The 14,864-nt window shown below is 44.7% G+C and overlaps 1 protein-coding gene across 1 annotated transcript in view; it reads right to left on the bottom strand.

The window, feature by feature from the left end:
- The window catches only part of DCP2 (decapping mRNA 2), a gene marked incomplete in the record, with an annotated part of 579,459 nt that overhangs the window by 307,913 nt on the left and 256,682 nt on the right, over positions 1-14,864 (bottom strand). Inside the window, 1 exon segment of the mRNA XM_044064209.1 lies at positions 7,799-7,897. Coding sequence (XP_043920144.1) covers positions 7,799-7,897 — 99 coding nt within the window.

The raw sequence follows: 14,864 nt of genomic DNA, 5'->3' as shown, positions 1-14,864 counted from the left end.
GAGAGTAATCACAGCTTCCAGGTTGTGGCACTGTTGAGTCCAAACACTTTTTAGGTACCATTGAAGTTTCCTCATATGCAGTCTTGCATATGAAATTAGTAGGATGCAGGATACTATGATGCCCAAAGTCTGCAGAATTTTTCTTGCAGATAACCGGGCCTTTGTTGCCAACCTTTTGAAAGAGGTAGTCAGTTGCCTTTGTTTATCTGGCGTGAGATAAGCCATCTGGGCAGTTGTATTTAAGCTTGCACCCAGGAATATTATCTCTTGAGAGGGTACTAGTTTTGATTTCTTTTCGTTGACTGTGTACCCTAGGCATGGTAGAAGTCTTTTCACAAACACCAGATGCTGTAGGAGAATGTCCTTGTTCTCTGCTTGAATTAGACAGTCATCCAAGTAAGGATATATTTGTAATCCTCTTTGTCTGCAGAATGCAGTTACTGGTGCCAGGCACTTTGTAAAGACCCTGGGCGCAGTAGATAAGCCAAAGGCAGTGCAGAGAATTGGTAATGCATTGAGCCAGCCTTGAATCTGAGGTATCCTCTGCATATTTGTCTGATTGGGACATGCAGGTATGCCTCTTTTAGGTCTAAAGTCACAAGCCAAGCGTTCCTGCCCAGCATGGGCAGAAGCTGCTGCAAAGTCAACATCTTGAATTTTGGTATATCCAGGAATGTGTTCATAATAGATAGGTCCAGTATTGGCATCCAGGCCTTGTCCTTTCTGAGTACCAAGAACAGTCTTGAGTAAAATCCTTGTCCCTGCTCTTGCTCTGGTACTTGTTGGATGGCCCCCATGTCCATGAGGGATGAGACTTGTTTTTGTGCCTCTGCCCATTGATTTTTTGGCAAATCTGGCCAGCCGTTTGCCTTTGGCAGGGTGAGGAAATGGAACGTGTAGCCTTGTGACACGATATTGAGGACCCACTTGTCCTGGGTTATAATGTGCCAATTTTGAGAAAAAAGTGCTAATTTCCCCCCTAAGGGTGCTGCCAGGAGATAAGTGCTTGGTTCAGGCAGGGGAAAGTCATTGGGACTGTTTCCTTTATGGTTGTGATTTGTCTTCTCCAACTTTGGAGGTAGAAGCCCCCCATTGTTTTGAGCGGTATGAACCTTGCGCCTGGGATCTGCCTCTAGGGCGTCTGGATCTGTCCCTTTGAGGTCTGTCTGACACAGGAAAGGACCAATTCTTTGTTGGCCAGTGTCTACTAAACCTAGGTGGCTGTACTTGTAAAAAATCTTTGACTGTTTGCATAGATTTAGCTTTGTCCTACATTTTCTTTAACACCTCTTCTGCTTTAACACCAAACAAAGTATCATGGTGTAAAGGTGCATCTAATAATTTAACTTTACATGATCAGGCAGATTTTGTTCCTTTAAACCAAGCATGCCTCCTAATTACAGAACCTGTAACTGCGGCCCTGCAGGAGGCCTCTAAAGAATCAAAACCACATTGCAAAGTATGCTTTCCAACTTGTTCAGCTGCATGCAATAAATCCTGCATTTCCTTGTTTTCTGCACATTCAGAGTTTAACAACATTTTCTGTTTAAGCAATGCCATGACATGTCGCTGATATTTGAGCATATGAAACTGACAGCTTAAGGCCCTTATAGCCAAGGTAGCAGATGTGTAAACCTTTTTACCCCATCTATCCAGTGCCCTAGAATCTCTGTCAGAGGGGGTAGGGTTTTTTGCAGCGGAAGCCTTAACTCCTTTAGGACCCTGAAAAATAGTTTCTGGGTCTGCAGCAGGGTTTTTAAAAAGGAATTTATGAGAGTCAGGAACCCTGTAATATCTGTCAGGCTTAATAGGAGCTGGAGGTAAGGAGTCAGGGGTAAGACTAGACTCCGAAAACACATCATCTATAATGTCCAACACAGGTGGGATGGCTAGTGGCTTGTGTTGAGGTACTAAAATGAAATCCCCGAGCCTCTTTTTAGATTCTGAAAAATTTTGGCTCTCCCAGTGGAAATGCTCCCTCATGGTATGTAAGGTTTCCCCAAAAGAATAGTCCTCTGGAGGAGAAGCTGAAGGTATAGATTCTTCAGCATCAGAATCCTCATAGGGGGGGAAGAGAATATTCCTGATCAGAAGAGGAATCAGAAGAAATGGAAACCTGATCTGAAGCTTCATAGTCAGTCTCTTTCCTAGGCCTCTTATCAGGAGGGGGATAGGAACCCCTGATCAAGGTAATCAAGTCTTCGGCCATTTTGAGCATCTGTTTTTTGGGCATAGAGGCCTGACCACGTGGCTCTTGAGTTTGTTTCTTTGCTGTAGAAGGTGCTTTAATCTTTGCCTTTGAAGCCGAAGTCGGTTTAATGTAAAGATGTTTAGGTCTGAATACACCCTCAGAAGCCCCTGCCTGCTCAGCGGCTCTGGACCCATCTGAAGGGATAATATCAGAGGCTCCAATACCTTGAGTTGCCGACTCTACGTGGGAGTCGGTAGCGGCCTGCGACTCTAAAGTAGCGGGCATCAGGGGCTGCAAAAGCGCCTCACTGAGGACCGGCGAACTGGCGACTGGCTTAGGAGAAGATTTGTCGTCGGTTTTGGGCCTCGGTTGTCTATCTCTTTTCTTTTCTTTGTGTTTTTTGTGAACTCCGGTAGTCGGATGGCTATCAGATGACATTTTTGGATAATTAAACCGGCGTCCAAAATAGTTTAAAGAAAAATCATACCGACGCTTAATAGTGCGTTGGTTAAATTTAGCACAAAACCGACAACCAGAAACGTTGTGATCAGGGCCTAGGCAAGGAATACAGTAAGAATGAAAATCCTTATGAGGTATTTGCTTCCCAAAAGAAATACAATTATTAACTTTTTCTGACATCGGTCTGGAGCAAGAAAAACGTTTCTCCAACGGGGTACTTAGCTTTATTGAAGACTTCGGATTTGAAACTCGAACACGAAAATCTCAGGAGTCGGCGGACCGGCACTTGTGAACTGCTTCTGCTTCGGGCACCGCACAAGAAAGACTAAAGAAAATGTAGTCGGCTGCTTCTTTTATACCCGACGACCTGACATCAGGGAAGAGGCAACAGCAGCCGACACAGGACCCAAGACTTTGGAATTCAGGCCTGCTGAGGGCATCCTGCCAGAAGGATTACCCAAACGTAATGACTGCAACAGTGAAACATGAAGAACATCCGAGGCAGGTGTCGCCCCTGGATCCGAAGATGGAACCGATGAAAAACCTGGAACCGTACTGGGAGCCGAGGGTTCCACCCCCTCCCCAAGCATGAGATTGAGGAAGGGATGGTTCCGAAGGAACCAAAACCCAAAGGGGGGGTGTCGAAGCCTCAGAGAGAGTCACTGCTGGCACAGAGGAAAGGGTTCCCACCAAGGATGTCGGAACTATGTGCCTCGGAACCGAAGAATCCAAGGGAGGAGAATAAGTGGGAGTCATGGGGGTAATAGACTCAAAAACCCAGAGTGGGATGGGTTTTTGGAAAATTTGTAATCCTTCTGGCTGTCAACAGCTGATCGAACAGACGCACCACATCCAATTCAGATAGAATCCTGGTGGATCTTACCGACACTCCGGAGGGGGAGACAGGTCAGTCCAAAAAAGGGCTATAAGCTTTTCCTGAAAACGGCTCCAAAGACGGGGAGTACTGGGTCCGTGGTGTAGGAAAAGTCGGCACCAAAGATTACAAATTGAGACATGCAGAAGGGGTGCTATCGGTGCTGAGAAAAGGCTGGAAGCCGAGGGAATAGCTGGAGTGACAGTCATTATAGTCTCCAAAGAGATAGTCGGGACCGACTTCGGAGCGGAGAGGGGCGAGGTCGGTGCCAAGGTTACAGAACACAATAAGGCTGGAGCTGTTACCACACTTGGAACCGTAGGAGTCGGTGCCGAAGGTGGCGCAGACGTGGAAGTCATAGTAATGTCCACACAGGCCACTGGAGCTGAGCTCGGAGCCGAAGTGGTCGGAGTCAAGGGAGCAATCTTATGCTCTGTAGAAGACTTAAGGGTAAGCCTCACAAGCATAAGGCCCACATCACCGGCCGGTGAAGAGGGATCAGAATGAGGACGTTTCTTGTCCTTCGATGGAGGGGTTGAGACCTCCAACACAGAAAGGGCCTCTGAAAAAGGTGAAAAACGCAGGCCTTTCAAAATAAGTTTATTTTTCCTTTCATTCAGCATCTGCTGACTGAAACTGAGACAAATCTCGCAAGGAGGTTTCATAGACAAGTGGGAAACCCCCAGACAATAAACACAATCATCATGTAAGTCGCTGCTGGGGAGTTTGCCATTGCAGGAAGTGCAATGTTTGAACCCTGAAGTCCCTTTTTTTTTTTCAGACATATCCAGTATACAATCCAACAATCCAAAAGGTTATAGAAAGAGAAGAAGAAATACCAACAATGGATTAAAGAATACCACGAGGGTAGAGAAAGGTGTTTACCAACGATAGTAAGAGAAAGATACCCATAGGTAGAGCTAGGTATAGGTAAACAAGGTAGAAAAAAGTTAGAAGAGAAACAATTTCCAAAATACAATAAATTTTTAGAAAATACAACACTTAGCCGGAGAGCTCAGTGAAACACTGCTATATGGCTGCGCGACAAACGAGATCTGGGGTAACTGGGAGAAGGGCATTGTGGGTAGCAGCTTAGTTCAAGCATTTCTGGTGTACGTGAGCTTGGTATTATGCCGACTCGATTCTGAGGGGTTTGGAACTGAACCCATCAGTGATGAATAGGACGAAGATTAACAACTTCAGATCATTCTTTATTCAAAGGAGCATCTAGTAACTTTGATTTGACATGGTCTGGCAAGGTCTGCTCCTTCAGCCAAGCATGTCTTCTCAGTACAGAGCCATTGACTACAGCCTGGCAAGATGCTTCTAGGGCGTCAAAGCCACACTGCAAAGTACGTTTGCTGACTTGGCTTGCAGAGTGCATAAGCTCCTGCAATTCTTTACTTTCTGCACAGTCTGAAAAGGTTGCCACTTTTTGTTTAATAAGTTCCACAATATGTTGCTGGTACTTCAGCATGTGAAACTGACAATTCAATGCCCTAATAGCAAGAGTTGCAGAGGTATATACCTTCTTACCCATTTGTCCAAAGCTCTGGAATCCTTGTCCGAAGGGGTGGGATTTTTGGCTGTAGTAGCCTTGATACCTTTAGGCCCCTGGGAAATTATCTCTGGGTCAGCAGTAGGATTCTTGAAAATAAATTTTTGTGTCAGGTACTCTGTAGTACCTGTCTGGTTTCCTAGGGGCAGGAGGTAAGGTGTCAGGAGTAAGACTGGAGTCCATAAAAACATCATCCACAACAACCAGGACAGGGGGTACTGCTAAAGGCCTGTGCTGAGGCAACTCTAGAAATTATGAGTCTCTTTTTCGACCGAGGACAGTCTTGGCATTCCCAATAGAAATGCTCTCTTAAGGTATGTAAGATTTCACCAAAAGAAAAATCCTCTGGAGGGGAGACATAGGGAATGGATTCCTCCTGCATCTGAATCCTCATAAGCAGATAAGGGCATGTCTTCATAATCAGAAATCTCAGAGTCATTGGACTCTTGGTCTGTAGAAGCTGAAGGGGACTGAACTCTGTCTCTTACCAGGGGAAGGCTGACTTCCCCTAATCAGCGTAATAAGGTCTTAAGCCATTCTAAGCATTTGTTGTTGTGGCATGGGAGCAGGTGCATGCACTTTGGTAGTCTGTTTTCTAGGCATACTGCATACTCTGGGCCTAAGAAACTCAGACGTTTTGGTTAAAAAATTTGTCGGTTTGAGTCAAACATCGGTTGAGCGAAGAACTGCCTCAGAAGCCAGTGCCTGCACAGCGGCTCTGGACCCATCCAAGGTAGAGACATCCGCAGGTTCCACAGTCGAAGAAGAGTTTCGCAGCATACCGGACTCCAAATGGGTCTCGGTAGAGGTCTGCGAATCCACTGAAGCAGGCATCAAGGGCTGTGAAGGTGCCTCACTAAGTACAGGCGGACTGGCGACTAGCTTAACGGAAATGTCGGCAGTTTTGGACCTCTGCGGTCTGTCTCTGTCTGTCTTTATCCTTACGTTTTTTCGGAATATCGGTAGTCGGATGGCTTACAGAAGCCATTTCAGAATACGGAGATCGAGAGCGAAAGAATTTAGTGACAAAGAGCCCGACGACGAAATCATTCAGGTGTTAAATAAGGCACAAAACCGACAGCAAGGGATGTCGTGGTCTTGGCCTAAACAGGTGACGCAGTCAGAACGGAAACCTCTGTGAGGTATTTGCTTTCCACAGGCAAGACAATTGTTAACTTTCTCGGACATCGGTTAGAGCAAGAAAAAAGGATCCCCAATGGGGTATTTAGCTTTAGAAGGCTTCAGGATTATTCAATTCGTAAATGGAAATTCAGGTAGCGGCCAACCAACACTTGCGAAATGCTTCTGCTTCGGGCTCCTCAGCAAGAAGGACTGATGTAATGGTGTCGGCTACCTGTTTTTATACCCCTGACGACCTGACGTCAGTCCTGGAGCAACAGCATCCGACGTAGAAATACTAAGTCTCTGGTATACGGGCCGACTGAGGGCTACGTGCAGGCAGATAACCCAAGTGTGATGACTGCAACAGTGACACACGAAGAACATCTGTTCATAATTCCCTCCACATTGACTGAAGCTCCAGTTCCAGCTGAAGAAAAGCAACCCCAAAGCATGATACTGCCAAAACGTACTTTTTGGAATTGTGGCCAAAAAGTTCAACCTTGTTCTCATCAAACCATAACACATTTTCCCACATGCTTTTGGGAGACTTGATGTATTGTTTAGCAAACTTTAGCTGGGCCTGGATGTTTTTTCTGTGTAAGAAAAGGCTTCCATCTTGCAACCCTACCCCGTGGACCAGACATATGGAGAATATGGGAGATTGCTGTCACATGTAGTACACAACCAGTATTTGCCAGAAATTCCTGCAGCTCCATCAGTGTTGCTGTATGTGTCTTGGCAGCCTCCCTGACCAGTTTTCGTCTCATCTTTTCATCAATTTTGGAGGTACATCCAGTTCTTTGCAACATCACTGTTGTCCCATATTTTCTCCACTTTTTGATAACTGTCTTCACTGTAGGTTCCATGGTATATCCAATGCTGTGGAAATGTTTTGTACCCTTCTCCTGACTGACACCTTTCAACAATGAGATCCCTTTGATGCTCTGTAAGCTCTCAGCGAACCATGGCTTTTGCTGTAGCAAGCAACTGAGCAAATGTCAGGAAAATCCTACCAGAACAGCTGAACTTTATTTGGGGTTAATCAGAGTCTCTTTAATTGATGATAGGTGTGTACCCAAGAAGACTGAATGCTGTAATTAAATCAAAAGGTGCTTCACCAAAGTATTAGTTTAAGGGTGTGCACACTTATGCAATCAGCTTATTATTATTTTATTAAATTTTTTAGTTTTCATATTTTCCCTCTAACAGATTTGTTTGCTTTTCAATTGAATTGTACAAGTTATAGGTCACATTAAAAGTGGAAAAAGTTTTGAAATGATTTATTGTGGTTGCATTTTTTTTTTAAATCACAAAAATCTGGCATTTTAACATGGGTGTGTACACTTTTTATATCCACGGTACCCAAGTCTAATAATGCTGAATGAACAGTTTGTGAACAGGTAAGCAATATGGCAGCATACTAACTAAACTCTGCCTTACTGGTTACTAACTGCACGGATATCAGTCTCTTTACCTACTGTGTTTTGTTAGTCACCTGCCCATAAACACTGCATGCACCATAAACAACACACTGTATACATCTTCCTTCAGTGTGATCTCATACATAGAATGATAACAGTATTAGAATTCTCACCTCTCTGGCAGCACAATCATGTGGAGCCTCCTCTTCATTCACCTTCCCTTTAGGAAACCCCCAACCAGATTTTGCAAGGTAACCCTGTACTAACAGCACCTGTGGACAATGTAAAATAAGCTGTTAGCATTTATTAGCAAGTTAAACTACTATACATTCAGTATTAAATAATTAAAAGGAATATTGTCATTAAGTGCTGCATAATACGAAAATTTCCCTAAAGTAAGAAATAACTTCTGCAGGATCCTCCTGAAATAGAGGTTTACTTGCATACTACAGGACAGCTGTAAAATATAATTTGAATGAGGTGTTATGCAGCACAGAAACTATGTGAAAATGTGAACTAGTCAAGGTCTGGATTCTAAGATGCAGGTGCAGAAAAACAATGGCAAACACAGACATGCATCTAATTGGGGAAATCAATACATCACACTATTTCACAAAAAAAAAAAAAATGACTTGCTTATTTTCCTCCTAGTTTATAAATGGTTGAAGCTTTGTTATAACATATTAAGCAAGGCAAACACTGAGATCAACATGAAATACCACTAGAATAGACAGATGGGATCTTGTACATCATATGGTGCATGTCAATGAAGCAAAGATTGGCAGACCTCTGGTTTCCTGACTAAATTTCCTGATAAGTTTGAGCATTGTAATATCAAACCCAAAAGTCCAAAAACCAAAAATAGCGAAGCCACGGCACATCAATTTTTGGGCCGCTTTCGGGGCTTTGCTATTTCCTCCACTGTGGTGTGATCTTGCAGTTGATGTATTTAAGTAGGGGGGGGGTGTGGGGGGCACAGTGCCCCACTTTAGTTTAAGGTTTAATTTTTTTTTTTTGGTCATGGAATAGTGATTATTTTTCCCTGGGAAGAAATCGCTGTTCTGTGTTTTCATTATTGGTTGTTTTCGGACTTTAGGGTTTGATATTACAACGTTCGAACTTGTGTTAGTTCGACAATGTCATATAGACCCTCCTGTACTTGCTATGCTACCCACACAAGGTTTTGCCTCAGGAGGATAGTACAGTTTTGTACCTACCATAAATGTAGATGTTCGAGTGCTAATACAGCTGCAGTCATAACAGATGGGTTCTCCTGCCGTCAGGCGGGTCCTCGGTCGGCCGAATTCCAAAGTCTAGGTCCGGCGTCGGTTGTCGTCGCTTCTTCCCTGATGTCAGTGCGACAGGGGTATAAAGGAACCAGCCGACGCCATTTTCTTCAGTTTTTCTTGCCCCAGATGTCAGGTGCCCCCAGAAGGAAGGCAATACATAAATTTGTGTAATAAAGCAATGCAATATAATCAAAATACAGTAGTTGCAAGCAAATACACCATAAATGAATACCCCAATCAGGTTGTATGAGGATGTGTTAGCCTATAGGCCTGTCCCAAGAGGGGAAGGAGGAAACCTGGACTGCAGCTGTATTAGCACTCGAACATCTACATTTATGGTAGGTACAAAACTGTACTATGTTCATCGTGCATACAGCTGCAGTCATAACAGATGGGTAGAATCCCAAAGCTAGGAAAGGGGTGGTAGGCACTAGGTGGAACTAGGAGGAGCCAGGATGCCCTGCAAGACTGCAGTGGCAAAGCCTGCTCTAGTTTTGGAGTATAATGGTAGGTGGTAGTGCTTGGAGAAGGTATGCACAGAATTCCAAGTGGCTGCTTCCAAAATATCTTTGGTAGGAACTTCTCTGAGGAAAGCTGCAGAGGTAGCTGTGGCCCTTGTGAAGTGAGATCTGATGCCTGTAGGTACAGTTTTGCCATGAAAAGAATAGCAAAAGCGTATGCAGTGGGCTATCCATTTTGAGATTGTCTGTTTGGAAATTGGCTTTCCTTGAACTCCTACAGCATAGAACACAAAGAGCTGTTCTGATTTTCTGAAAGGCTTTGTTCTGTCCAGATAATAACAGAGTTGTCTGTGGATGTCCAAGGAATGTAGTAATCTCTCCCCTTTGTTTTGAGGATTAGGATAAAAGGTAGGTAAGTGTATGGCCTGATTCAAAGCTACCCTGGATACCACTTTAGGCATAAAGGACGGGTTGGTTCGTAAGGAAACTCTGTCCTGATGGAAGATGATAAAAGCCTGCACAGCCATGAGAGCTTGTAGTTCTGAAACTCTATGAGCTGAGGTAATAGCCAGAAGGAAAGCTGTTTTCCAGGACAAATATTGCAAATCTGATGAGGCAGCTGGCTCAAAGGGAGGCAAGGTCAGTTTTTCCAGAATGAAATTGAGATCCCAAGCAGGTATTGGTTGTTTCCTTGGGGGTCTTAGATTCTTAGCCCCTCTGAGGAACTGTCTTAAGAGAGGGTGAGAGAATAAGGGTGGATCGGTGTTGTATTCTGCAGAAATGGCTGAGGCATGGATTTTGATGGAGGAGAATGAAAGTCACTGCTTAGCAGCTCAGCTAGATACTGTAGTATTTGAGGTAAATTCAGTTTTCCAGGATCCTGGCCCTTTTTCTCATTCCAGACACAAAACCGTTTCCATTTTGCGGAGTAAGCTTTTCTAGTTGACTGCCTTCTGGCCTCCAAAATGACATCCTGCACCTCCTTGGAGAGTAAGGTCTGTTGTGATGCTAAGGAATCTTCCATGCGGCTAAATTGAGTGTTTTTAGCTGGCTGTGAAGAGTTTTGAAGCTGTGCTGAGTCAGGAGAAGAGGCATTAGAGGCAGGGTCCATGGTGGGGAATGCGTCAGGCTCCTCAGGAGTGGGTACCAGTGTTGTCTTGGCCAGTCTGGAGCAATGAGAATCATCTTTGGTCTGTCTGCTCTGGTTTTCAATAGAACTTTGGGCAGCAGAGGAAGAGGTGGGAAGGCATAAACTGTCATTGTTGTCCAACTGAAAGAGAGAGCGTCCACTCTCCAGGCCTTTGGATGAAAAATCCTTGAGCAGAATTTTGTCAATTGGTGATTTTTGTGGGAGGCAAAGAGATCTAGGTCTGGCCTTCCCCATGCTTGGATTATTTCTGTAAAAACTTTTGGATGCAACTTCCATTCGTGTGGATCTGTCATATTTCTGCCTAGGTTGTCTGCCAGCGTGTTTTCCTTGCCTGGCAAGTACTGTGCTTGTAGTTCGATTTGTAAGTCCATGGCCATGTTCCAAAGTGACATGGCCAGTCTGCATAGGGGGGTATGAATGTGTTCCTCCCTGTTTGTTTATGTACCACATAACTGTGGTGTTGTCCGTTCTTATCAATAGTTGACCTGGTTGCAGAAGGTCTTTGAAAGCTATAATAGCATTTATTACTGCTAGCATTTCCTTTTGATTGATGTGAAGGTGCTTTTCTTTTTGGGACCATTTGCCCTGAATGCACTGATCTGTCATGTGCGCCCCCCAGGCGTAGTCCGAGGCGTCTGTTGTGATGACTTGATTTGCTTGAGGCTTGCTGAATGGAAGACCTGTGTTTGTTTGGCATGCTTGAGCCCACCACAGAAATTCCTTTTGTAGACATGGAATTAGTGGTATAATTGTTTCCAAACTGTGGCTGTGTTGAGACCATAGGTTTTTCAGGTACCATTTAAGTTTCCTCATATGCAGCTTTGCACATGGGATTAGTAAGATGCAAGATTCCATGAATCCCAGAGCCTGCAGGATTTTCCTTGCAGTCAGCCTGGTGCAATTTGCTAGTGCTCTGAAGTATTGAGTTAGTTGCCCCTGCTTCTCTGGCGTGAGGTAGGCCATCTGGGTGTTTGTGTCCAAGTTGGCACCCAGGAAAATTATCTTCCGAGAGGGTATTAACCTTGATTTCTTTTAGTTGACTGTGTATCCCAGAGAGTTCAACAACATTATTACATAAGCCAGATGTTTCAGAAGAATGTGCTTGCTGTCCGCTTGGATCAGGCAGTCGTCCAAATAGGGGTATATTTGTATCCCTTGAAGTCTGCAGTAGGCAATTTCTGATGCCAGGCATTTCGTGAATACTCTGGGCGCAGTAGATAAGCCAAAGGGCAATGCAGAGAATTGATAATAGGTTGAACCTGCAAGAAATCTGAGGTATCTTCTGCAATTTTGTCTGACTGGGACATGCAGGTATGCCTCCTTGAGGTCCAATGTTACCAGCCAAGACTCCTTGCCCAGCATGGGAAGAAGCTGCTGTAGAGTGAGCATCTTGAATTTTGGTATGAGTAGAAATGTGTTTAGGATGGATAGGTCCAAAATAGGCCTCCAATCTTTTCCCTTCCTTGGTACCAGGAATAGTCTGGAATAAAAACCTTGACCTTGTTCGTGCATAGGTACCTCTTGAATAGCTTTCATGTCTATGAGATCTGTAATTTGCCTTTGTGCCTCTGACCTTTGATTGTGTGGCAGGTTTGGCATGCCTCTCATTTTTGGAAGGGTGTGAAAATGGAATCTGTAGCCTCTGTTTATAATGTCCAGGATCCATTTGTCTTTTGTGACAATATGCCAATTTTTTTAAAATAATGCCAGTTTTCCTCCTAAGGGGGCTGCCATTTGAGTTTTGCTTGGCATGCAAAGGGGAAAGTCATTGGGCTTGCTTTCTGAATGATTGCGAGTTATCCTCACCACCTCTTTGTGTAGGAGCTTGCCATTGTCTGCCTCTAAATGATCCTTGGGATTGTCCTCTCCCTCGGGCGCCTGTATCTACCTCTTTGGGGTCTGTCCGTGGCTGGAAAGGACCAATTTTTGGAAGGCCAATTTCTACTGAAACGTGGGGGTTGTACCTGTAGAAAATCTTTCACAGTTTGCATTGATTTAGCCTTTTCCTCCATTTTCCTTAATACCTCCTCAGCATTAGCACCAAATAATACATCCTTTTGTAGAGGGGCATCTAGTAATTTAGCTTTGACATGATCAGGCAAGGTTTGTTCCTTGAGCCAGGCATGTCTACGTATGACTGATCCTGTAACAGCAGCTCTACATGAGGCCTCTAGAGCATCAAAACCACATTGTAAGGTATGCTTACCCACTTGTTCTGCACTATGCATCAAATCCTGCAACTCCTTCAAGTCTGGTTGTTCAGGTTGTGACATTTTACTTTTCAATTGTGATAACAAAAACTGTTGGTATTTTAGCATATGGAACTGACAGTTTAAGGCCCTCATGGTTAAGGTAGCCGAGGTATATACCTTTTTTCCCCACCTTTCTAAGGATCTGGAATCTCTCTCGGAAGGTAATGGATTTTTAGCAGTGGAGGCCTTAATTCCCTTGGGGCCTTGTTAGATGGTTTCTGGGTCAGCAGCATGGCTTTTGTATAGAAATTGGTGCGAGTCAGGAACCCAGTAGTACCTGTCAGGCTTGACTGGGGCTGGAGGCAGAGAATCCGGGTTAAGGCAGGCCTCCGAGTAAACATCATCTAGGATGTCCAAGACAGGAGGTATAGCCAGTGGCCTGTGCTGAGGTAGCAAGAGAACTTCCCTAAGCCTTTTCTTGGAATCTGAATAATCTTGGCCTTCCCAGTGGAAGTGTTCCCTTAAGGTATGCAAAGTTTCCCCAAAGGAGTAATCCTCTGGGGGGGGGATACAGAAGGAATGGACTCCTCTGCATCAGAGTCTTCAAAAGGGGAGTAAGAATGTTCCTGATCATCAGAGTGCTCTGAAATAATAGAGCCCTGATCAGAGGAGGGGGATTCTTCCTCCACTCTGGGCCTTTTGTCTGGTGGGGGTTGAGAACCCCTGATAAGAGTAATTAAATCCTCAGTCATTTTAAGCATCTGTTTTTTAGGCATGGGGCCTGGAGATGGGCCCTGTGTAGCTTGTCTCTTAGAATGCATGGCTGCTTTAGACTTAGTGAAAGCCTTGATGGAAAAAGAAGAGGAAGGTCTGAAGACACCTTGAGTGGAGGTAGACCTATCCACATTTTGAGGTTCAACACAAAGAGTGGCTTCGGTATCTGTAGTCGGGGTGTGGGCCGAGGAGCCTGCGACCTCAGGCACAGGAGACACCGCCAATGAAGTGTCGTCGGTAGTCAGGGGCTGCGTAGGCGCCTCGCTGAGAACCGGACCACGTGTAGTCGGCTTTGGCGTGGTGTCGGTAGAGGCCACGGACCTCGTGTGTCAGTCCTTATCTTTGCGTTTTTTAGACAAAACTGGAGTCGGAGTATCCGACGACATAATATAGTTAAATGTTTTTCCAAAATAATGCTGGGCGAACTCCGCCCGATGCTTAATGGTGCGTTTGTTGAATGTAGCACAAAAGCGACAGACCGAGACGTCGTGGTCTGGGCCTAAACAAGGTATACAGAGGGAATGGAAATCCTTATGTGGTATTTACTTCCCACATGAAATACAATTATTAACTTTGTCTGACATCGGTCTGAAGCAAGAAAAGTTTCCCCAACGGGGTACTTAGCTTTCAAGAAGACTTCGGTTTCAAAATTTTCGTAATTTCAGGAGCTGGCCGACCGGCACTTGCGAACTGCTTCTGCTTCAGGCACCGCGCGGCAAGAAAGACTGAAGAAAATGGCGTTGGCTGGTTCCTTTATACCCCTGTCGCACTGACGTCAGGGAAGAAGCGACGACAACCGACGCCGGACCTAGACTTTGGAATTCGGCCGACTGAGGATCCGCCTGACAGCAGGAGAACCCATCTGTTATGACTGCAGCTGTATGCACGATGAACATCAGGTAGACACAAGAATTAAAAATACACATCCAGAAAGGACCATGATGGCACTAGACAACTCTGGTTTATTGAGGTTCCAACAGAAAAGTGCTAGCATCTCTTAAGATGCAAGATGACAGGGGATTCAAAATGCCATAAAAAGATAGCAGACCAGTAATCCTGGGCACAGCAGCCTTCCCATACAGTCCCACCTAACAGAAGTACTGCAAACGCCTCCCTTGCTTTCCTGACATGGACAGAAACTGAAAGCAGGGTACCTGTACAAACTGAACCTGATTCATCTGCAAAAACCAACTCCATGTCTTAAAAGCAAAACTCCTCAAGAACTAAAAGGGTGGCTTTCATCCATTCTTATCAGCTCAACTGAAAATTAAAGGCTATGCAACCATCTTAAGCATGCAAAGGACAAGGAAAGGAGAAGTGGGATGTAATGCATCAGTCTATGCTTTCAACTGCAAAATGGCATAGGGACACAA

Source organism: Protopterus annectens, chromosome 2.part2, assembly GCF_019279795.1.
Source record: "Protopterus annectens isolate FY-2018-M chromosome 2.part2, PAN1.0, whole genome shotgun sequence".
Taxonomy (NCBI): Eukaryota; Metazoa; Chordata; order Ceratodontiformes; family Protopteridae; genus Protopterus; species Protopterus annectens.
Note: the sequence above shows the minus strand (reverse complement) of the source record. Positions and strands in the feature narration are given on the sequence as shown.